This window comes from Lontra canadensis, unplaced genomic scaffold (assembly GCF_010015895.1).
Source record: "Lontra canadensis isolate GAN:19392208 unplaced genomic scaffold, GSC_riverotter_1.0 scaffold5, whole genome shotgun sequence".
In the NCBI taxonomy this organism is placed as follows: Eukaryota; Metazoa; Chordata; class Mammalia; order Carnivora; family Mustelidae; genus Lontra; species Lontra canadensis.
This window is the reverse complement of record NW_022630999.1, coordinates 26287241-26312740: the sequence shown is the minus strand read 5'-3', so window position 1 is coordinate 26312740 and position 25500 is coordinate 26287241. Positions and strand designations below refer to the sequence as shown.

Below are 25500 nucleotides of genomic sequence, written 5' to 3'. Positions count from 1 at the left end.
ACAACCTCGATTCATGTTGGGTTTTATTGCCACTTCACTGCACTAAGGTGCAATAAACATTCAGTGTCATCTTTTAAAAAATGTTCCTGGGAGTAAACAGGAACTGTCCTCTATAAGAGTGTATCTTTATTTTCAAGGAAGACTTAACTAGTATTACATGGTTTAGCAAAGCACTGTAGAAAAGCTACATAGAATAATTTGTCTTTGATAAATTGTGCAATCAATTTATACAATAGAATACTATCCACACATACTAACAAACTAAGAAATGATAGAAATGCAATCATTGCATAGCAGAAAGCAGACTAATAAGAAATATTCACATCTAATGAGCAAAATACAGACAAAATGTTAGCCATGAGGAGTCTGGAAGGTAAAATGCTCTTAATAAACACATTGAGTTAACGCCGAAAAATAACAGATATAAACAGCAACACAGAGGTTAGAGCCATATTTCATTTTATTTTCTATACATGATATCTACACATGATACCAGAGGATGAAATGTCCTTGGTTCAGTCTTTATTGGCCTAGCTCATTCAATTTAGGCAGGACCAAATCAAACAATAAAGCACATTTAAAAAGAAAACCAGAGTTTGTTTAGGAAAACACAAACTGTTTTTTCCTATATCATTGGATAGCAGCTTTTTGAAAGAAACATTGCTCAAAACTTGGGTACAGATCCCAACAGACTTATTTGGCAATTATGCTGATAGGTTTATGTCGTAGTATTCTAAATGTGGTTAGACTATGACCTGCGGATTCTGGATGCTAATTTTAAACATCTCTGAAATTCTATCAGACAAAAGGAGACTTCAAAAATACCTTCTGCATAAATATTCATCTCTCAAACATCTGGGAAGTAATGAAACAGACCAGAATTTTTATAGGGAGTATTAATGGACCTCTTGTAGTTAAAGCCCTTACATAGTAAACCTACAAATATATTGCTACAGTATAAATGAAATGTAATAATGTTACTCAATAAAAGCTATTTCCTGTACATTCTTTCATGTGTTTTTATATTTAATGCTACATATGGTACAACACATTGAGAAAGTTGGTATCAGCAATTATAGCAATATTATACAGCTGATTTTCTAGCTCCAACTAATGCTTTTCCATTTTCTCTCTATTTTATAAGAGCCTCAAATAGGGAAATGTGGCATGACCTGAGCAGAGAGCAACTGATTTACTACTGCACACTGGATGATAGTTTACAATTATAGGCTTTCTCTATATAAGTGGACTTTATACCCATCTATTTTAAATTCCATCTGATTCCCACAGGCTGTTCTGTTTTTAATGCAGGCTCTAAGGTATTTCCGTAGCACTTCACAACATTCTAACAGCTAAGAGCGGTGAGTCCTACACAATATTGTAAGAACACAACTTTAAAAAAGTAAAAAATGTACAATCTCATGCTGTATATTTACATACATAATTTATATAATAATCTATATTTACTAATCATAAATTTCAATCTAAAGCTTTTAATGTATTGTTATATAAAATAATACATTCAACAATTCTAGAGCTTGCAAAATATGTTTGCCCCTCTGAAAACATCTTTTCATAATGAGAATCAAGTGATCATTGGACCCATGTGCTATCTGCATATAGACAGGGTGGCAAAGGGAGTATTTTTTAATTGTTTTATTTATTTATTTATTTAGTTAGTTAGTTAGTTAGTTTTTGGTTTTAATGAGTGTATGTCTCTGTTAAAATGATTCTTCATTGAATCTAGTGATAAAAGCTCAGATGATGGTGAAGTAACCTATTTATTAAACCATTTCTCTCTTTTGGATTAAATGTGGTTAACAGTAAGGAACTGCATGTTTGCCTATGCAATTTTCATGAATTTTAAAATAGCCTTTAACAACAGAATAATGCATTAGCCATTTTTAAACAGAGGAAAAAATGGGGATCTTTAGCTTTGGAAACAAAGTGTTAAAGCTATACATCATTTTAAAAAACAAAACAAAATGTAAACCACACTGCAGTTTGTGCAATAAAGACATAGATTTTTAAAATTTCATTAAACATTTATAATTTATTCCTTGAAACACCTCCACATAAAAATATTTTTGACATATACAGTATCTCTCTCTCTTTTTTTTTTTTTTTTTTTTTTTTTTTAGAATACTTGGAAATATATATCTACAAATGACCTGGAGTTAATAGAGTTAAAGTTTTATTTTCCTTCTACTTTTCCTCTTAGCCTGGACCTAGTCCCCCACCTTTCCTCTCTCTTCCATTCTGTCTCCTTCTGTCATGACTTTTCTCTCTTGCTTCCTCTCTCAGAATCCTGTCTCTCAGCTGTATGCTCTGCTTTGCTCAGGACTGCTGGACAGGGGTCTGTTGTTCTTGTATGAATTATGGAAATAAGGAAACCTTCAAATTCTTTAAGACAGAGGCAATAAAGCAGGTGGGAATCACTGCGTTGAGAACAGAAAGCAATTCCCAGTGTAGAGGACTGAACAACAGAATGTGAATGAAAGGACCTATTGATGTGGGGTGGGGGCTTTTAGCTGAGGCTCTCTGTTTAAATATGTAGCCCAATAGACCAAGTTAAAGATTCCAAATAGCAGCGGGAAAGCTATTCTTGACAGTCGGTCAATTTTGCTGACGCTGTTAAAGGTTTTCTTGGGTTCTGGTGGTTTTGTTTCCGGCTTGACTTCTTTTGGTTCTATGGTTGCACTTTTAGCAATGGTGGCTAAGCCAGGGTCACCCCTGGCCAAATTAGGGGTGTAGCTGGTTGCTGTTGGAGCATAAGTGTTGTTTTTCTTAATGAGAGGATCCTTCACTTTCTTTGGCTGTAGAAGGAAAGAGTAAAACCATTTTGTTCAGTCAACCGTGGGAAGGAAGTTTATAAGTTGCTGAGCAAAGTGACCTTTACTTTGGAACCCAAACCTATTATTTGTTTACAATGTGAGAAATGTGATATATGACTGTATTATGGAGATAATTTAAAAAAGCAGACACAGATGCCCAGTTATAAAATTGACAAGTTTGGACATCTACCATACAGCACAGTATTTACAGCTAATAATACATATTCTAGACTTGAATGTTGATAAGAATAGGTCTTAAATGTTCTTACCACAAAAAAGAAATGGTAACTATGTGACAGGATGGAGATGGTAACTGATGCTATGGTAGTGATGGCTTCACAATATATAAGTGTATCATATGAACCACACTGTATACCTCAAACTTACACAATGTCATGGGTCACATATCTCAATAAAGCTGGAAAAAAGTACCCAGTATTTTCCTGTCTTTCCCATCAGGAGGTAGAGTGAGATGATGCCAGATGATGCCTATTCTCAAGAAGCTTTGTAGCCTCAGCCTTTACCCTCTGGAGACATATTACTGCCTCATGAAGAAGTCTGGACTGGAAAACTGGGTGACCAGAAATCACGTGCAGTGAGAGGCCCAGCCAGTCTCAGGCCCCAGACGAATGAGTGGCTACTGCGGATGATCTCCCCCTGGTGGAGCTTCTTGTGTACTGCAACCATGTTGCTGAGCCCATAGTCTACTAATGGAACTACCACCAAGTTGTTCCCAGCCCCAAAGGTGTGGTGGTTTAAGGCACTGTTTTGGAGTGGTTTGTTTTACAATAGTAAGGTGCTGAACTATTATTTGCTCCTTCTCCCCATGTTGCCAGTGCGCAAATGATCAAGCAGAGTTATTCAGGGTATCCCGAAGTCAGTTCTTGTTCCATGTCAGCTGCTTGTCCATGTTACCTGTACAATGAGTCACAACTGCAGCATTTCCTGGGGTTTCTGTCATAAAGAAATTTCTAAAAACTGAAGCAGATCATTGTTTACAGCTATGTGGTCTGATACCGTTGCCACTAGTTACTTGCGACCATTGAGAACTTGAAATGTGACTAGTGTTTAAGTATAAAATATGTATAGGATTCTGAAGGCCTATTATAAATATAATATTTTTGTATACTGGTTAAAGAATATTAATAAGTCACTAATTCTACACCTGAAATTAGTATGATACTGTACATTAACTAGAAGTCAAATAAAAACTTGAGAAAGGAAAAAAAGAAGAAAATTTAGTTTCACTGGTTTGTACTTTTTAATTAAGGCTAATTAGAAAATTTTAAATTATATATATGGTTCGCATTTGTGACTCACATATTTCTGCTGGACAGCACTGGCCTAACAGTGTAGTTCTCTTTCTTTTGTGCACACTAAACCACTAGTTAAAAATTTCTAAAGGGCAAATCTCTTGTGCACAATCTCATATTTTGAATCAGAATTCCTCAGGAGCAGAGTCTGGTTACAGAAACTGCAAAAGGGTATATATGGAGAATACTGATGAGCCGCTAAACTTGACCAACCAGACTCAATGCTCTCTGGAAAATTTGTATTTTTATTATTGAATCAGAATAAAATATCACTACCAGAAGACCTGCTGCTTTTCACAAGGCACACTAGTCAGGAATTTAAACAGTTTAATTTTTGTTTTTTTTTATTATCCAGCCCTGTGACCTGCTATTTTTTCCTCCTCTCCAAATCCTTAAGAATTATATTAGGACATGACAAAAAGCCCAGAATTTTTTCTTTCTAGTATAACGTCATTAAAAGTAAGGCCACTTAGGGGCACTGGGTGGCTCAGTTAGTTAAGCATCCAACTCTCAGTTTTGGCTCAGGTCATAGTCTCAGAGTCCTGAGATCAAGCCCTGCATCAGGCTCCCTGCTCAGTGTGGAGTCTGCTTGAGATTCTCTTTCTCCCTTTCTCTGCCCCTCCCCCCACTCATGCTTGCGCTCTCTCTCTCTCTCTTTCAAGTAAATAAATAAATCTTTTTAAAAAAAGTAAGGCCACTTATGTACTCCTATTTTATAGTGAAGACAGATTTGGTTAAGCTTTATAAAGAGTGACAGAAATTTCCCATAATTATTTGTACAAAAATAATGCAAGTAAAAGTGATTCTCTCTTTCAATGTCAAAGTGACTACAGGTCAAAAATAGATATGGTTTAATATGTCACACAGGGAAAGACTAATACCATATGATTTCACTTATATATGGAATCTAATAAACAAAACAAATGAATAAATGAACACAAAGCAGAAAGAGAACCATAAATACAGAGAACAAATTATTGGTTGCCAGAGGGGAGGGCACAGGGGTGGATAGGCAAAATGGGTGAAGGGAAGTGAGAAATACAGGCTTCTGGTTACAGAATGAATACATCATAGGATTAAAAGGCACAGCATTAGGAATATAGTCAATGGTATTGTAACAGCATTGTATGGTGACCATTGGTAGCTACATTTGTGGTGAGCACAGCATTAATGTATACAGTTGGGGAATCACTAGGCTGTACACCTGAAATTAATGTAACACTTTGTATAATCTTTACTGGAATGAAAGAATAGATATGGTTTATTTCAACACAGTTAAACAGCCAAACTGAACTTGTGTTAGTCCATTTCTTAAAAATAAAAGTTCTAACATTGCAGACGTTAAAAACCGTGCATGTCCTTTAGATAAAATGTTTATGTACTCTATTGTGGAAGAGAGGCAATGGGTTCCAATATAATCAAAACTTGTTGAGTGACAGACATTCTGTTAGATAAACTGAAACAATCTGCAGCAGGAATGATTCTTGGAGAAGAGTTTATATTATTGATATATTTCATTTTTCCTAGTCTCAAATTATTATAATACTCCAATACTAATGCTTCTCAAGTTAAGAACTTTTTTTTGCAACATCATGTTGAATACAATATTGAGAAATATGTGGTTGGCTTATCAGGAAAGAATACTTAATTATCTTTCTAAATTTTTGAGAATGTTGAGTTCCCCCATATTCTTTAAGAAATTGGTATTTCTTTTAGCAATTTACCATATGAATATGGATCTTAAGCAGGCTCCTGAATCCTCAGTTGATAATGTGATGACTTACAGAAATTTGCTTTTTAATTTCAAGTTATACCATGTTAGAGACTGAAAATTTAACTCTCCTGAAAACACTCACCTGGGTCATAGAAAACATATTTTATTCATCTTCTCTGAATGTCAAAATGAGACCTGGATCACACTATGCTCACACTCCCTGATATAAGCAAATGAAACTGGCAAAGCCCTGGGGAAGATTATTTTAGAGGCATAGATAATTTACAGAAAGTGTTATCTTTCTCATCAGGATGAGCTTAGATGAATTACTGATAAATATATATGCATATATATAGATAGGATAATGACACTACATCTATATTTATATGCTGAATAACATGGACTGTAGATTGATGGAGATCAGAGTATTTTTGATGAGACACAGCACTTGAAAAAAAAATACAGGGTCAGACAGAGATAAATATAAAGTGGACTGTGAACTCAACCGATGCCTCAATCCAAATTGTACGTTTTTCAGACCAAATTCATGATACGGATACTGACACTGATGAGACAGAATCAGAAAGACACTGGCCTCTTGCAACAAAGAAAGTATTCAGCTAGAAAAGCAATTTTTCCCACGGTTGGCATATGACTATTCAGTTGTCTATCACCCACGTTTGCGTACCATTAATTCTGAAGCACTTTAGCAGACGATTTCCCCGATTCTGAGATGTGCATTTAAACATGTTCACATTTGTGACTCTGGGCTATGTCTTACACTTTGGTGGTGTCTTATGATTAACTATTTTCCATGTTTGGCTCACTCTCCTTTGGTCTCCCCTTCTGTTCTAGTACAAATGGAGACCATCAATGGCTAAAGTACGTATCTGACCGTCACTCTGTCCTCACTCTTTCACTCCTCTCTCCAACTGGTAAATGCGAATCCCTTTGTCTTGTCCTTTCTCTCTACTGAACCTGAGCCAAGGTCCTTGGTTTGCAAATTAAGAGAAAAAAAAAATTTTTTTTTCATACTTTGCAAGTATGTTTTAAGACAAGTGAATATCGAGGGCCTGGTTCAGGTTCTGTTGGCTGTCATAATGCATTCTACACAGACTTTCTTTTGCTTTTACTTGTGTAGGAGACCACTGGGGGGTTCAGCTGATTCGTCTGTGCCTGAGGGGCAAATCTAAAGGAGCTTTTCCTTGTCAGCTTCTTTTCTTTCCTACTTATGCATGTATTAATGGCCCATCCCATAATAGGTAACACTTTAAATTAGTTTAAATATGGTAGAGGTTTCCACCACAAAGGATTCTCTTTTCTAGTACATCTGTGGAGCCCTGAGAAAAATACCATAGTTAATCTCTTTACCATAAACCCTTCCCGGTTCTTGAATATCCTGAGACTCTGTGATATAGGACACGGCATTATTTGGGAGTATTCAACCAGACTTTATTCTTAGGGACTAACTCATGATACTAGTACTCTGAGGAATAGAATTTTGGGAAAAAGCTGCTATAGAGTGATTCCTCCTAGATTATTTCTAGACATCTTACAATCTCTGTGTCTCTGACTTTGACCTTTCTACCATCCCAAGACTCACTTGCATTTTGACATATTTTTCCTCAAACCATAGAAGTAGAAATAGCCTCACCACATGTGCTTTAAAATACATTCCAAATTAGGTTCTAATTTAGAGAAACAGTAATGAGCTTGACTTGATAATTTTCTATAATGAAGAATTTTTCTGTGATTTGTGTATGATCCTTAAAGCAAACCTTTAATTTGGAAAGGAAATATATTTCCTGTCCTTTACTTCACTGAAATTGGAGATAATACATTTTGTAAACTAAGTTCAACAGAGACATTAGAGTTAATAATTTTTATGACCAAAGTGATTAAGCTCTGAAAACAACAAAAAGACTATTATTTTCAAGTTCAAATTACAATGGCATAAATTTATTTGCACCTAATGTCAAGTTGAATAAAACTGTTCTTAAATCAATAGAGACCCAGGAAAACATATTTGAGAATAAATGTTTACGTTCATCTCTCTTTTATCTCCTTCACTCTACTCTGCACATCGGCCCACTTAAAACAACCTCTCTCTTTAGCAGTACCAAAATTGCCACAGCAGACAGTCACTTATGATTTAAGAAACAGAGAATCCTCATTAGTCTGTGTCTGCACTCTTCATCCATTTCCCAAAGTCCAAACATGCCATACCGCAGGTTGAATAAAACATACCAGTGACAGATCATAGGGAATATTAAAGTACTTACCTTTTCTGGAACCACACTTTTGCCATCCCATGCATAACCTCTCTTGGTGAAATAATTGACTGTGGCAAACTCGATCAGAGCTGAGAACACAAAGGCATAGCACACTGCAATGAACCAGTCCATAGCAGTGGCGTAAGCCACCTTAGGGAGGGAGTTTCTGGCACTGATACTCAAAGTTGTCATGGTGAGTACAGTTGTTACTCCTGTAAAGAAAGAAATTAAGTGAATCTGTGGGTTCACATCACAAAATTTGATCACTGAAGGTCAGCCTACTTGTGCAAAGGGAAACCAGCAGGACCATAGGTGCCCCTTTCATAGCTTTTTTTAAACCATCCAATATTCCCTAGTTTTCCATGAATTTTAAGGTAGATGATCTTTGTAACACTTCCTACGTTAGGAAGTGATAAGATTAAGAAGAAACACAGAGACTTCTATTAAATCATATTTTTGATACACGATCGCAGATGTAGGGAATGGACTTACTTTAGGCTTTGGAGATGTTACAGAAAGTTCTGGGGCATTACCTGTATTATATAACCAACAGATGGTTTAAGAAATAGTGACTGGTAAACAGCCCTTAAATTTACATATCAATATTAACAGGAGCAGAGAGCAAGGTACTTAAATGTCCGTATTTGAGGAACAGAACAGCCCAGTTTCACATCCCAGTTCTTTCACTGCTGAATGGGAAAAAATTGCCTCACAATTCTGAACTTCTGTTTTTTTTTTTTTTTTTTAATTATTTCTTGGGGCACCTGGGTGGCTCAGTGGGTTAAAGCCTCTGCCTTCGGCTCAGGTCATGATCCTGGGGTCCTGGGATGGAGCCCCACACTGGGCTCTCTGCTCAGCAGGGAGCCTGCTTCCCTTCCTCCCTCTGCCTCCCTCTCTGCCTGCTTGTGATCTGTCAAATAAATAAATAAAATCTTTTAAAAAATTATTTCTTTATAAATTAGTAAGTCTAACTCAGAGGGTTATTACGAGTATTAAATAAACTACTGTAATAAAGTGTTTAGCATTGAACCTGATACCACGAACAAAGTTAATGGCTATTATTATTGACAACTTCAGTCCTTGTTAATAAATCTCTGCTAGAGTGAATTCCTTTTTTTTCCCAAAATTTGGTTCATGAAGGCAACTGTCAGAAGTTAATTTGGAAATGTATGCTCTTAAACTAAATGTATCCATAAATTAAGAAGGGCATAAAGAGAGGGGTGTGTGTACGCGTATGCGCGTGTGCGTGTGTTTGTTGTCTTACAATTCCTGCTATAAGGACAGGGAAAAGGACAAAAATGTGTTGAGCATCTACTGAGTTCCAAGAATTCAACCTGATAATTTACATATTTTATTTTATTCTTCTCAATCTTTTAAACAGCACTATTTTACTTTAACTGTACTCTCATTTTATAGGCAACTGAATCTTTTTTTTTAAATTTTTTTAATTAACATATAATGTATTATTAGCCCCAGGGGTACAGGTCTGTGAATCGCCAGGTTTACACACTTCACAGCACTCACCATAGCACATACCCTTCCCAATATCCAACGACCCTCTCCCTACCCCCCTCCCCCTGGCAACCCTCAGTTTGTTTTGTGAAATTAAGAGTCTCTTAGGATTTGTCTCCCTCCCAATCTCATCTTTCCTTCTCTACCCCGTAAACCCCTTACTTTTAGGTAACTGAATCTTACAAAAATGAAGACGGAACCTAAAACTTGGATCTATCTGGCAGCAAAATTACACAACCGCATTGCCTCTAAATGACAGCATGGAGCACAAGAAGATGACTTTTGAAGACATAAAACAGGCTTCAGCATTGCTGCATTCTGGATGCCTTATACTAAACTGTTACAAAGTCCAACTTTTGTACCTTTTTCTTTTTCCTTTGTGTATTGTTTCTTTAAACATCTGTGACCCTCTCAGACTTCTCACTCAGCACAGAGGAAAGTGCTGAGTTGAGACTAAAAACAATAGAAATATGTGTTCTAAGTAAATGTTAAAAGGCTAAAGGTCTTGGGAAATTGTATTTGTGATTGTACGGAACTTAAAACATTAGAAATATATAACTTGATACACAGAAATACTTGGCCACATTTGAGTTTACAGATATGTAGTTATGCTCACCGAAAGGGCATGAGTTGGCTGAGACATCAGATTGTTGAAAATGTTAAGAGCAAGGTTTTTGACTTATTAAACATTCCAAATGCTTTAGAGAATTTTCAAAAAGGAAGAGTAAGATTTATTAGGGTAAGAAGGGGGAAGGGTGAGCATTTAAAAAAATCTTTTTCACTATAGCATTATTGTTCATTCTTACAAAAATAAAAATAAAACATATGCTCTCTATTCTATTTTTCTTAATTTTCAGTGAATAAAGGCCTCAAACTGAATATACATATAGAAATAAGCATCTTGACAAGAGTTCAGGATTTAGTGCTTGTAAGTGGCTTCAAGACTAGCTAATACTAACAAATGATAATTTTTTAAAAAGTTTGAAATGAACTACTCTTGTGCTCTGCAGCTGGAAGCATTCTGGATCTTAATATACCTGTGTTCCTAGGCTACTGTCAGAGCAAAGATTTGGCAGTTTCAACCTGGAAGCACTTTGATAAATTCAGAAGAAAAGACTCTTTCCGGGGCACTTGTAGCAAAGTCTTGCTTTTTTCCTGAGATAACTGATTTTCCATTCCTTGCCTATTCTTGAAGAATGATACCATAGGGATCTCTGCACATGAATAATCTTCAGATTAGATTATAAACATCTTAAGGCTTTTTATTCCGTAGTAAGAGTCTTAAACATAGCACATGCCTAGTTGATATTCACATGCATTTATCTACATACATTAAAACAGCTTTCTATTTAAAGAAAGAGGTTTTTTTTTTTTTTTTTAAAATCACACCACAATGAGAATGGTAATTCTTTGAACCTTTCTATTGTGCTAACTTCAGATTTTAATGTATAATTATTTTTTCATTCCACTTGTAACGTCACCAGCATAATATAACTTGCCCTCCAGACCCTTGCCTGTATGTCTTGATTGGCACTTACCAAAGACAGTCCTCGCTGGTACAGACTCTCTGTTGAGCCAGAATGAAACTTGGGAGAGAATAACTGTCATTATGCATGGCAGGTATGTTTGAATAACGAAATAGCCAATTTTTCTCTTCAGGTGGAAATGAGTGGTCATAACAACATATTCTCCTAGAGGGTGAAACATACAATAAAGTGAGCAATTTGACCCTGAAAAGAAATTATCTCTGGATTTTTTTCCATCAACAGCAAAATCTTAGACTTAAAACATGTCCCATGTGAATCTGGTTCCTGAAGAGAAAATGTTTATCCAGGAAAGAACAGAGACATTATTAAAACACCAAAATGGGGTTGAGGATAAGACTGAGGTGCCAGAGATCTTATGGATACTGCTACACCCTTATCCCGGTGTATCGAACATGTAAGAGATATAGAGTATCTATTTACAGAATGGCTCTAATGACCATGAAGGCAAAGTGCAAGATCCTGATGACACACAGTAATGGGTCAGAACAGATCAAATCCCCAGTTTACCACTGTGGAGGACATTCAGGCTGTCTAATGAAGGAGCTTTGGTGTCCAACTTTGGGGGAATTCCTGTTCTAATGCCAGCACTTCCTTTCAGCTGCTCTGTGGCCCTGGGTAACTCATTTAGCTTAGCCTGATCTTTGGAATGAGGAGAGTGGGATATAATCCATGGTTTCTCAAAATTTATTTTGAGGAATACCTCCACCAGAATCACCTGGGAAGGTTTTGAAACATTCAGTTCTTCAGGTCCCACCTAGATACACAAACCATTCTTTAAGGGAGGCCAAGGAAAATCCACTTCAATATAGCTTTTGAACTGTTCCAATTCCATAGCCTGGGCTAGGAAACAATGGACTAGCTGGGCACACTTAATGTCTTTGTATATATCAAAGTCTGATTTCATTTAGAAAAGCAATTTCATTTACCAAAGCGATTGACATGCAACCCAAATTATAGGAGTTTTTTTTTTTTTTTTAACTGATGTTATATTTTTTCAATTACAAGTCTTAGAAAATTTTAGCTTTATCCACTCTGAGTATATACTTAGCTGTCTGGGGGGGTGGGGGAGGAGAGAAATAAGTGTATTCTTACTAAGAAAACACAGCTTTCTTTGGTATTCACATTACTTCACCTTTCTCCTTCCTTTTAACTCCAAATTTTGCCCTATGCAACCTGTGACCATGACCAGCCCATGACCATCTAGCTTCAGCCCCTACAATGTAACTAAAACTGTTCACAACCTATTAATACCCCACTCTTCATCTTTCTGCAAAGTAATCATAGAGGTTCCTGGTGTAGTTCTGCTTTTAGGTTTCTTCCACTTTTTTTTTTTTTTTTTGGCTCTAACCAGGAACTTCCCTTCTCCTCCTGCCCCTAGACTCATTTGTATCTGAAGGGCTGCCAAATCCACAGCCCTAAATGACACTGCTTTCAGAATCAACCTGTATTCCCAATATCTACTGGACATCTCAGAAATACTGATTTTTCATTGACATCACCAAGTAAATATGTTCAAAAACTGACATTAGTTAACTTTTCCCATTAAAAAAAATAATGACGAGTATATACCTGTGCTGCTTTCCCATTTAAAGTCTATCTCTAAATTCATGATACTCTCTCATCTGTCTGCTCACTCAGACTAAAATCCTGGGATCAAAACTTGGATGTTAAGTATGGCTTCTGAGAGAGAGAGAAAGGAATCAGTTGATCATCACAATTTTAATTTCTCCTGGGCAGTATCTTTCAGTCTATCTCTTATCTCTTGGTCACTGCTCTTATCTCTTTTGTAGATCTATTAACTGCCTTGTTTATCTCCAATCACTTCCTCATTCAGTTTTCCCAAAATTTTGATGTCAGAGTAATCTTTTTAAAGCATACATAAAATCTTAAAATACCTTAATGGATTCCATTATCTACATTAAGATTTCTCAGTCTCAGCACTATTGACATTTCAGACCAGATAATTGTTTGTTGTGGGGGCTGTCCCAGTATTAGTTGACCTGTACTCACTAGATGATACTAGCAAATGCCTCGCCCTTCTCCAATGTGACAATCAACAGTCTCCAGTGTTCCTACTGACAGCAAACTCTGTTACCTGGATTTAAGACTCTCCATATCATAGCTCTAATAAGCATTTCAGTGCCATGTTTCTTGCCTTACCATGCATTTTCACATCTCAGTATCATGACCAACAAAATCCTCTACTTCACATCTATTATTGCTGAATATTTTGTTCATCTTTGGGTTGGGTTCAGTCCATAGCAGAAGAGGAAGAAATGTGCTGTAAAGGAAAGTTTATCAGCTTTGGAAGCAAATGGATTTGGGTTCAAAACTTAGATACACTATTTTCTTTCTGGATAGCCATGGGTAACTTGCTTACAGTCTCTAATCCTCAGTTTCCTAATCTATAAAAAAGCGATAAGTATGGGCGACTGGGTGGCTCAGTGGGTTAAGCTTCTGCCTTCTCTGCTTAGGTCATGATCTCAGGATCCTGGGATCAAGTCCCGCATCGGGCTCTCTGCTCAGCAGGGAGACTGCTTCCCTCTCTCTCTCTCTCTGTCTACTTGTGATCTCTCTCTGTCAAATAAATAAATAAAATCTTTAAAAAAAAGTGAGAAGTATATTGTGGGGAGGATAAAGAATAAGGGCTCTAATTAAGATAATGCCATGTAAGAGTTTCAAAATAAATTTTGGTTCCCTTCTCCATTTTCTTCTCTTTTCCCTCCAATCAGAATTGGTAAAAATATTGGTAAAATAAATGCATTTATTCTTTATAGGAGAAAATCATTCACACGCACAAGTATGCTTTCACTGCTAATTATTAATAACAATTGCCATTGACTGATCACTAGTAAGTAACTTCAAATTTATTTATAGCTTCTGTTTACATTTATAATAAAATCTCACACTTTTTATTTTAGCTAACTTATATCCTTCTATCCCTCTTATCAAACTGAGAGTTAATTTGGAAGAGGACAGTTCTTTGAATATAGCATGGCTTTACATACTTTAAGTATTTAACATCTGTGCATGGTGAAAAGGGATGCATTGAGGTTTAAGGGTGCTCACTTAAATTAACATCCATGAGGCTCTCTATTTGGGAGGGCAAATACAATGTTTACTAATTTCTTCTCGGTTTCTGTAGACACCCTGGGTGATGACTCCAAGGTCATCTGAAAGAAATGAGTGATTCAAATTTCAGAAAAAAGCAGAAAACCAATTTTTTCAGGACTACTAAAATGTAGTCTTGTGTGGACATGGCCATGTTACATTTCATCCTCTCAGGAGTATGCATTATTATTCCTAACCATTCATTCAACTGTGGTTTACAAAATGTCATCAGCTCAAAGAAAAAATTCCATCTTTGATATAATGTCAGAAGGATGAGTGTCTATACATATTCCATTATCATCTTTTGTTGTTCGCAATGTGACATTTTAGGAAGATTCTGCAGAGAATATTATTTTGGAGGAGCTATTATTCCACATTATGTTTGTTCTATAAACCACTTCCTCACTAACAAGTTAGAGAAAGAATAGAAGGATTTCAAATCTATTGAAACCATTTTCCTAAATTAAAAAAAAATCTAAGAAGTTTTGGCACAGAACATGTAAGTAAGGAGAAAAAAGGCAGCAAAATCAGAATGATGTTGTAATAGTTTAAAAATAAAAGAAGAACACAACAACAAAAAAATCAATCTCCTAAATTGAATTGAAAGAAATCTCTAGACATCAAGGGCTTATACGCTAAGCATGTCAAATTCTTTTCCTCTAATTCAACAGTCTAGAAGAATTATAATTCAAATATCCTTGCATATCATGTAACCCTCAGGGAAGCTTGTAAATTAGATGTGACAATATTTCTGATACATTACCATACAAAATTAAGGAGAAAGAAAGAAAAGAAGCAGGGATAGAATTCTATAAAGGAGCTTTGAGGGTTTGTTTAGTAAATGGCTTCCATGTACTTGAAGAGTAAATACTTTGCTTAACTTTATTTGACTTCAGTTTCCTAATTTGTTCAATTAAAATAATAGTGCTTTACTTAACTATTTCTTAGGATGTTGGAAGGATACAATGAAATGATAGATATGAAAGTCATTTAAAAAAAATTGAGTCATGTGCAAATTGAGAGTGCAAGATAGAAACGATAGAAATATAGTCTCTCCAGCTCTAGAAAGCAACCATTCACGTCAATGAAGTTATAATGAACATTGGGTCCCTATAAGTCTATAATAGGTCCCTAATAGATCACTTTCCTTCCAAGTATTCTTAACTTTGTGTTTTCTAAGCTATGTATTTCCTAAGTTTTTATGCTGATTTTTTAATAGGAATGAGAAATCAAAAGATAACATTGAGGGAGGAACTGGTATTTTAATATCTGTGTCAAAGAGTTCTGGAATAGAAATAAGAAAAAAAAAATGGCTAGAGTTCTAGGCCACTGAATCTTTCTAGACCTGTCTCTTCATCTGAAATATGAATTGACCAGATAACTACCCTACCCCCAATCCCTACTTTTTACATTTTATGGCTACAGTTATTTCTCTGGAGATCATATACTAGGCTTTGTAAATGGGGGCTCTAAGGATCCTTGGATGAATGCTGATCACTCTTATTGCCCCCTGGTCAGGGAAAATGCTTGTTTTCCTCATTCGTTTTGAGCCTGCAGTGTCATCCTTAAATCAACTCATCCAGAAAAGACTATCTTTAAGAAAGAGGATCTCACAATTTCTCTTGGTCATTTGTTCTAAGGATAAGACAGCCACTCATAAAGAAGAAACATTCTTATTCAGCAAGGCTAACCTAAAATTCCTTTGATCAAATCTCTCTTTGACTTTGGTAAATATGAAGGTTTTACAGGCACCACTATGTATTTTAAAAAGGCATTGTACATTATTATATTCTTATTATTTTCTGGCCATGATATTATCATTATGCCTGGTCACTAATTTAATTATTATATTTCTCTGTATAAGTCATATTTTCATGCTCTTTAGTCATGGTTATAATTTCTGTACAGGCTCTCCTTAAAAAATTACTTAGGAAACATAATGCAGTATAGTAGAATGAGATAAGGGGCAATGTCTGGGGTCCAGTTCCAAACTGCCTTCTCTGATACTTCAAGCAGAAATGACTTCTTTATGTTATGTCACTCCCTTGCACTAACTCTATCATCATTATTAATAGTAATATATAATATTTATTACATAATTTTTATATGTCAGACACTCTGCTAAGCAGGTTACATGCATTTTTCTTATTTCAATCTCAGAGCAGCTCATGAAGTAGATCCTTTTATCATCTACAAATTTTACAAGAGAAAGATGAACAGAGAAATGTCTTGCCAAAGGTCAGACAGTTAATAAGTAGTATAACCAGCATTTAAACCTTCACAGTATAATTCCAGAGTCCACACTCTTAAATCCATGCTGTACCACAGCCTTGCATTTCACACATGTCTATGTTGCCTGTTACTAGTCATGTGGTTGAGCACTCTGCAGCTAGACTACCCCCAGGTTCAAATCTCAGCTCTGCCATTTCCTCACTGTGTGACTTAGGAAAAGCAGTTAAATCTCTCTGGCTTCAATTATGTCCCATCTGCAAAATGGATATAATAAAGTTAATACCTATATCCTGGGATTGTCATATTAGAACAATGCCATGAGCATGTTAGCTACTTACAGCAATCAATTATGAATTTCTTGAGGGCAGGAATTAAATGACCTTCATCTATCTTTCCCAGGCCCAATTACAATGTCAAACACTGAAAGTGAATAAATGGTTGAAGGAATTAGTGAATAAATTGTATTGGGTAACAAAGAATTGTATTGGATTTGAGAGCTCACTGGACTCATCCTTCCATGTGACTGTAAAGGTTTTCCTCTGCCAGGTGAGTAGGTGTACTTCAAACTAACTCTCCAACTTACTGTCTTCTCCCAAATCTGGTGGCAGACCTCAGGAAAGATACTGGGACTTTAATGGTTTTGTACTGAATTAAAAAATCCAAGCAGTGGATCGAGCCTCATATTCCCCCCTCCTATGTCACTGAAGTGATCTAGAGGTATTTGACTTGAAAGAGATTGCTGGTAGTACCTATGAATGTGTGTTCACACGTAAGTTGGCTCAGGCAAGCAGGGAAACCCCTTCTAAGAGGTGATTTGAATTGCTTCTCTCCCCGCAGAGAATTTTAAGGTAGAGGAGGATGGTTTTTTACCTAATCATTCTCCATGTGGTGCTCTTTCTTGCTATCATTCCTAGTCTTCTGGCAAAAAGAGGGAGGTAAAGTACTCAATGCCATTTATCTTAATATTTTTAGGACTCTGCAAGGATTTGTGAAATATGGAATGGAAGACCTTAAAAAGATCTTTGTTTCTTCCCACAGAAATCTATCGGGTGGATTTTTGATGAGCTAAAGTGGACCCAGAGGAAGTGTTTAGTTCAGTGTTTTATTGTAAGGTTGAAAGTGTACACCAAACTGAACCCCTACATCTGAGAATTTTCTCACTATTTTCCTTACCTCCCTTCCCTTCCTCCCCACCTGTATCAATTATGGGAATGACAAGAAAGAGTTCTTGTTTGTATAGGTAAACTTGCTGCTTTAGCACAGATTGAGTACTTTCAAAAGACCCAGAGTATGAGGTACAGCCAGTTTGGTGATGGGGGGTTGGGCCCTGCCTCTCATTTCCTAGCTCCATGTATGTCTGTATATCAGTTTTGAATAACTACAGTGCATGTAGCCTAAATCCTGATGAAGGCAGAAACATCTCCAAGTTTATCAGAATGAGCCACTCACTTTGCCGACACGGAAATTGGTCCTAAAGAGGGATGAAATGACATGTCAAGGTCACTAGCACTACAACTGGAGTGAGGCACTCCTTTCTTTGGGTAACCCTCCTGGCTTGTGTCTACTTCTGCTATTGAATGCATGCCACTGGGGTTGAGTTATTGTTGCTTTCATATCCCTCAGCCTTTATTCTAATGATAATGGAGAATTTCTTGAGGGTAAGTTCTATGTTTATTATTTTCAATGTTCTGGGCCTAAAACAGTGATTATTTGGTTTCCAACAAATACAGATTAACAACATAAAAGTCAACCCCTGCAGCAATTCCTCGTTGATTATTCTAGGATGGGTACATTTATTGTTTTATTCATTAGTTCACAATATTTATTTAGTGCCTCTTCTGTTTTAGTTACTATAGTAAATGATAGGGATACAGAAGACAGATATGGTCCCTGCCCTCACAAAAATGTTAATCACAGCATTTACCACCCATTTTGATAATTATAGTTTATGTGTTTGTCTTCCCTTAGACTTTAGATTCCATGACAGCAAGCTCTCTGCCTTGTCTTTGATTGACTCTCCAGTGTCTACCACAAAATCCAGTTTATAATAGCATTTGATTTTTAAAGGTGAACACTGCTCATTTTAGAATGTTTTCCCACATAACTTACAAGCGAGAGAAATTTTCAGTATTTTTCCATGTTTTGGGATCTCAGACGACATACCATTTTGAGCACTTACCATATATATGTTCTGCTTAGTGTTTTATATCATCTCATCTTTAATGCAAAAGTATAAAATGCCCACATTTTAGAGGAGACCAGAGTTTCTAGTTGGATAAATGACTTTGCCAAAGTCACAAGACTTCTATGTGGCAGGACCAGGACTTGAGTGCATCTCTTTCTCACTACAAAGCCTAAAATCTTTCCACTATGACACATGTATTTTTAACATGGGCAAAACTGAGCAACAATCTTCTCCATTTTTCAAAAGAAGAAACATAAATATTTGGGCTTCCAGAGTAGCCATGGTTGCGGCAAAATAAGCAAAATGCAGATCCCATTAAACAGGGATTTTCTAATAGCCAGAATAAGATATATTGACCTATTACTTGAACTTGTTAGAATTATCAGGGTCCTAAGATAAAACCTGAAATCTAAGGAAGAAATTTTTTCTGACAAGAATAGCACATCTGCCCTTATATATTACCAAATTGCATTTTTTAAAAGAAATTACCAAAGTGGATGAACTAATTTAAAATTTTAAAGACAGCTATAAAAACTTCTGGCTCTTGTTAAGCTTTCATTGACTGAACATAATTAAAATTATTGGGATTGAGGAAGGGTTAACGATCACATTACATTTAGTCACAAATGGATATTTGCATAACTAAACTTATTTCTTGAAGCAACTTCAAAATTTAAAATTTGGGTCTAGCTGCTTAATAGTATCTGCTCTAGTTCTTATGTATAATGATCACTGCTACAAATTCACCAAGATTCACTGACTCATTATAATAAATCAGGCCTAGATAATATTAATAGCTAACATTTTTTGAGATTTTTTTTTTATATGCCAGAAGCTATTAAAGTACTCTTCATGGATTTAATTCATGCCTTCTAACAACCCTGTGAGGTGACCACAATCAACACACAAAGTGGAAGAGTAAGAATTTAATCCATACATTCTTCCCCAGAGTTCACATTTCTAAATACTCTGCTACCCTGATCACATAGAACTAGCATCTTATTTTGCAAACCAAGAAACAGAGGCCAAAAGACATTAAATGAGGAATACAAGGGCACAAATCTATAGAGTTTACACTAGTTCCTAGCTTAGGTAGTCTCAGGTTAGTGAAATTTTCTCTCTCTTTCTACTTGTGTTATTGAAGAACTTACTGAATTCTCACATTCTCACAAAAACTGTTTATATTTCTTCTGACATATCTGGAATAATCAACTGGCACTTACCTGTACTAGACTGAACAATTCCCGAGTCTACTGTTTGCCCAAGAAGATCATACTGGTTTAGGCGTGACCCATCTTCTGCTACAACCACCGAGCGTGCTGGCTCTCTGGTCCACTCATAAACAACTTCTGCTCTGGTATAGGCATCTAAAAGGAAAGGAAGGAAAATGTCCATGTGTCATGTTACTTTGATACTCCTCACTAGCTGATAAGTGCTATTAGTTTCCTATTTTCAATTGCATGGTTCCAGTGAGCAGGCCAGGAAAAAAAGAGCCCATGTTCTTTGGCTTAGGAAAATTAAAACACGTTTTCCTGATTTGTTCAGTCATCTGTTCACTTTTACAGCAAATGGTTATTGAGCATCTACAAAAGACAAAGAACTTTGCTGAAAAAATCCGTAACGAACAAGTTTCCCTGATGTTGTGGAATATGCACAGCAGTAATGGGGACAAAAACAGACAAGCTAATAAACACATAATTTCAAGTAATGTTAAATGCAATAAAGCCATACACAATAGGCTAAGGGAGTAGAGAATGAAGGATGTGGGCCTATTTTAGATGAAGGACTCGGAGAGGGTCCTTGAGGAACTGACAGTTAAATGCATGACAGAAATGAGAGTAGGGTATGTCTTGGGGAAGAGTTTGTTGGATAGGTGAACAAAGAAGTTTCTTCCTCTGGTCCTGGTAAAAGCTTGATATGTTTGAGTAAGAGCAGGAATACCAATGTGACTAAATCTGTGTACATGAGAGATGAAATACGGTTAGAGGCAGAAGCCTGGGTCTGGATTATGTCAGGCCAAGGGAAGATCATGATAAATATGAAATATAACACCAGAAATTCTACCAAGCACCCATTTTTAAAGGAAGTGTAACTTTACTTCCTCTTAATTAATTCTCCTTTTTATGGATGTTTACTATCACGATGATGATGTTGATGAGTTACACGATTTAGCTCATTGCACTTCTCAATCATTTTCATTCTCCATGTTACTTTTAACCTAGCCATCCTAGGATGAGGTCATAATCCTGATCCGTAGAGAGAGAGAGATGAGGTCATAATCCTGATCCGTAGTTCAGGAAGGTTGGGGGAAGAGATGTATAGAATGAGTGTGAAGGAGAAGAAGGGATTCCATATCTTTTCTGGTTTCTAGTCACAGAATACCCACTACACATGGGGTGGAATGACAGTATATGCTGTTAGATGTTTTATACACACACACACACACACACACACACACGGCTTTATTAAGGTAAAATTGAAAATAAAATTATAAGGTATTTAAAGTATACAACATGAAGATTTGATATACATATACATTGTGAAATAATTCCTACCATTGAGCTAACATGTCTCATAAACTTAAATTTTGAATCATTTCAGCATTGCATTTCTTAAGGAGGAGGACTGCATTTGTTAGCATCTAAAACATGTTTAGTTTTAAAAATCCCTCGAAGCGCAGAGCACTAGTTGAGAAGAACCATATTGCTCACAGTTTGTAAGAACTTATATTCAGTAAAATATTTTTCCCATCATGGTAAATTTTTCTTTTTTTAATGGAAAGGTCTAACCTAAGAACACATCTCAAGTTTATGGTAACACAGAATCACTGATTGTTAACATGGAAGGACTTTAGAGGTTATATAGTTTGTCTCATTTTACAGATGATAAACTAAAGCACAGAAACATTGAATGGCTTATTTAAGGGCTTAAATATTTAAATAGCTATTTAGTGAAACAAACAGAGATAAGAGCATAGAATGACATTCTTTCTACCCTACTGTTATTAATAAGGATTTCCTAGGCAAAAACTGTATATTATATGCTCAAAATCCAAGCAAGGGGATACTTAGTGGTCAAGTAATTTGGGATGAAACCAATTCTAAACCTCGTGCTATTTTTGTAACAAATGAAAAAACTCTTGCTACTGTATTGCACTATGATTAGCAGTAATGCCTGGACTCTACTTTTTTGAACTTCATCATGTGTTGTTGATAGGCTGCTAATATAGTTTTAGATGAAAAAAATCTGTTACCATCCCCTTTAAACTTCATATAATTCAATGTCTCACACTTGCAATCTCTTAGAAACTCCACTGTGTATGAAACCTACAATAAACTCAGCGTTGCTGTGAAAGTGGAGATGACATATTGTCCATGTCTCTCAATGGAAATCTCCCAGAATGCAGAGTGGACCCACAAGGTTAAACAGGGGATGGGGATGAAGGAGAGCACTTGTTGCGTGGAGTACCAGGTGTTTTATGGAAGAGTGGATTGACTACATTGTATACCTGAAAATAATATTACACTGTATGCTAACTAACTGGAATTTATTTTTTTAAAGATTAAAAAATTATTTAGGGGGAGAGAGAGAGAGAAAGAGGCTGAGAGAGCATAAGCAGAGGGAGGGGCAGAGGGAGAAGCAGACTTCCCACTGAGCAGGGAACCCAATGTGGGGCTTGATCCCAAGACCCCGGGATCATGACTTGAGCTGAAGGCAGACACTCAACAGACTGAGCCACCCACGTGCCCCAACAAACTAAATGGAATTTAAATAAAAACTTAAAAAAAAAAGAAAGTTGGTGTTTCATGATATAAGGCATCACAATAGGTGATATACCTTATTTCTTCATTTTAGTACTTAAAAAGGAGGTCCTATGACTGCTTCCTTCATTTGAGACTAATCAGCATAAAGAAGATAAGGTTAAAAAGAGTCTTCAGCTACTTAGTAAAAATGTTGAGCTCAGATTTAAAATAAATTAGCAGATTACCTCAGAAAAAATTTAAAAAGAAGACAAAAAATTTTGGTTGGGCTTATGAAAGAACTCTGTGGTGCTACAACATTGGGAGCATAGACTTGGTATCAGAAGAGCATCTGCTAATAAGACACTATCTCTTCACTTTTACGGGCCTTTGTCTTTTCATTTGTATGAAGCAGGTGCACTAAATAATTTCCAAAGTTATTTATTATTCAGAATTTGTTTAAATTTCTACTTATCCCTCTCTCCTTATTTACAAGGCACTATGCTTGATAATCAGCCAGGAAACCATCATTTATCTAGTCCATAACTAGATCTAGCACTTGCCTACATCTTATTGTCAGAATATCATCTGAATCTCTTCATTTAGAATCAAAGCCTTCTTTGTATTTTCCTCAAAAGCAGTTAAAAGATGTCAACTAAATCATGCACACTGTCTTCTAGTTATATGGCCTTATGAAGATGGCTTTATCCCCAATAAGCAAAAAGAGTGCTGTAACACTGACAATCAGGGTCGAATGGAAAGTGGTAATGGAAAGTGGAAAACATCTGCTTTTCTGAGGTTAGTTCCTATCAACATATGGATGATTTTGTTTCATTAGCATTTATTACATAGTATTCTACTAAATTATTACAAAATCTTCTAGCTTATCTCTTGATTATTTTCTTCTGTGCGATTCTGGCAAGATGTTTGCTTCAAAAGCTGGGTCAATGCATTTTTAGCCCACTTTTGCCTCAGTTTCTTCATTTCAGAAGTATGCTAGTTAGGCCAGGACAGAGAACTAACTATACAATAAATCAACCACCACTCCTTCTTCTCAAGCCAATGGCAGGTGATGGTAATTAGTCATGGCACTCTCTCACTGAGCTCAGATGCTTATTTTTCAATTTCAAATCTTCTCTGTTTAATTACCCACAGGTCTTAAACCCTTTTCTGAAGCAATCTTCTCTGAGACTTAAACATTAAAGGGGCATTTAAAACCCGATTACTATAATTTTTATCTATTCAATAAATATTTATTGAGTGTCTACATCATATTAGGCTCTGTACTAGGAAATGCTGAACAAAATAGGTTGTGCTTTCATGGGAGTTTTACAGTCTCCAGACAATAAAAATGTCAACCAATAAATAAAACTAATAATTATTGCTATAATACATCTAAATTAAACATGTATTATAATCAAGAAGATGGGTGGGACTGTATGTAAATTTAGATAAGGTCATTAGGGAAGCCCCAGAAGATGACATTTATGCTGAGAAGTGAAAAATAGAAGAAGCCACTTACATGAAGAACCAAGGGAAGAGTAACCCAAGTAGAGAAAAGAGCATGTATAAAGGCTCTGAGGTAGAAAGCAGATTTTTATTTAACTTCAGTTTTCTTACATGAGACATTATGTGTTTTCTACTTGCTATCCATTTCCTCCTTCCTAAAATACCTCCTATTTTCTTCAGGCTAACAATGTGCTTAGTTAAGAATATTTCTTCCCAGCCTCATTTGTAGTCAGCATTAGCAATGAGACACATCTTTGATTAATGAGATACACGTAAATGTCTGCTAGGATTTTAGGGAAAGCTTTTATCTCTTTAATACAGGTGCTCGTTCTTTCTTCTTTGTCCACTATTCTTTATTTTGAAAGCAGATGCAATGGCTGGAGTTGCAGCAACCATCTTGTGATCAGGAAGAACATCTAAGGGCATCTTAAACATCATTGTTGTTAAGATGCTGACAAAACAACAACCAACCAACAATCACTTACCATCATCCATCTTGTATAAAAATATAAACCCCTCTTCTTTTTCAGCTAGTTATACTCACGGCTTGAGAGCATTCCTGATTAGTACACTAAACAAGTAATTTGTTGTTCAAAATAAGGTATTTCTGAAGGTAAAAGGGGGCACTACTAGTAGTTATATTAGGATATAAGGCAAAAGTAAGTACTGCCCCAGGCAACCTATAATGCACGATCTTTCTAAGTATAAGATTTTGTGGATTAGATGAGCTGATACATATACAAATGTTTAAAATACTGCCTGGCATACCAGTAACACATAATACATAATATTGTTAAAAATGGAGGTGGTAATCAGGAGAAAATATAGTAGTCTGTAACATAGAATATACATTAAATTGGGAAAAGAGTGAGGAGGAGGGAGTTATCACCAAAGGCCTGTTTGGCTGACAATTTTTGAAGTAGTTTGTCCTTGGGTTTCAGTATAGAATTCAATTTATAAATAAACTTGTCTTTCCATGACTAGAGCTGCTAGGAGCCTGAAGGCCCTTTGCTATTTTCTTTGCTTGCTGTCTTCCTACACCACCACTTTTTTTTTTTTCTATGAATCATATCTTCACCAAAATAGTTGCTTAGACGGTCTGTCTAGTGGGAGCAGAAAGATGGTTAGGTAGTCCAGGAGCTGACTCAGTCCAAAAGTAACTCTCCTGCAGGAAACCAGGAATACATTGTTCTTACTTCTTACTCCCTTTATATATGCATACTAGGCAAAAGCAGAAGGCTAGAGGAAGACAAGAGAACCTGACTCTGCTGGGCACAGTTCTGTTCTCTTGGCTCCTCTAATGTGTGCCTGCACAGTTTTAAATAGCAGAAGCCTCAACAGTTATCATAAAGGTATCTAGGATACCTTCAAAAGCACGAATATACACATAAATTTCAAGGGATATCCAACCAGATCTAGAACTTTTCAAAAGGTTATGATTAGGGTAAATTCTCATCAGACAATATTTGTTAGGTGTAGGCTTCATTATGAAGAAACGATTATCATCCACTGCTGCCACCTACCAATATT

At 36.1% G+C, this 25500-nt stretch overlaps 1 protein-coding gene across 2 annotated transcripts in view; it reads right to left on the bottom strand.

Moving 5' to 3' along the window:
* Window positions 1-2285: 2285 nt before the first annotated feature.
* Window positions 2286-25500, bottom strand: part of GABRA1 (gamma-aminobutyric acid type A receptor subunit alpha1) — a 53997-nt gene continuing 30782 nt past the window's right edge. For both annotated transcript variants that reach the window (XM_032851732.1, XM_032851733.1), the window contains exons 7-10: window positions 19945-20088; window positions 11185-11337; window positions 8144-8346; window positions 2286-2816 (exon numbers count right to left, since the gene is read on the bottom strand). In XM_032851732.1, coding sequence (XP_032707623.1) covers window positions 2505-2816; window positions 8144-8346; window positions 11185-11337; window positions 19945-20088 — 812 coding nt within the window. In that variant the 3' untranslated portion in view covers window positions 2286-2504. The remainder of the gene's footprint in view (window positions 2817-8143; window positions 8347-11184; window positions 11338-19944; window positions 20089-25500) is intronic.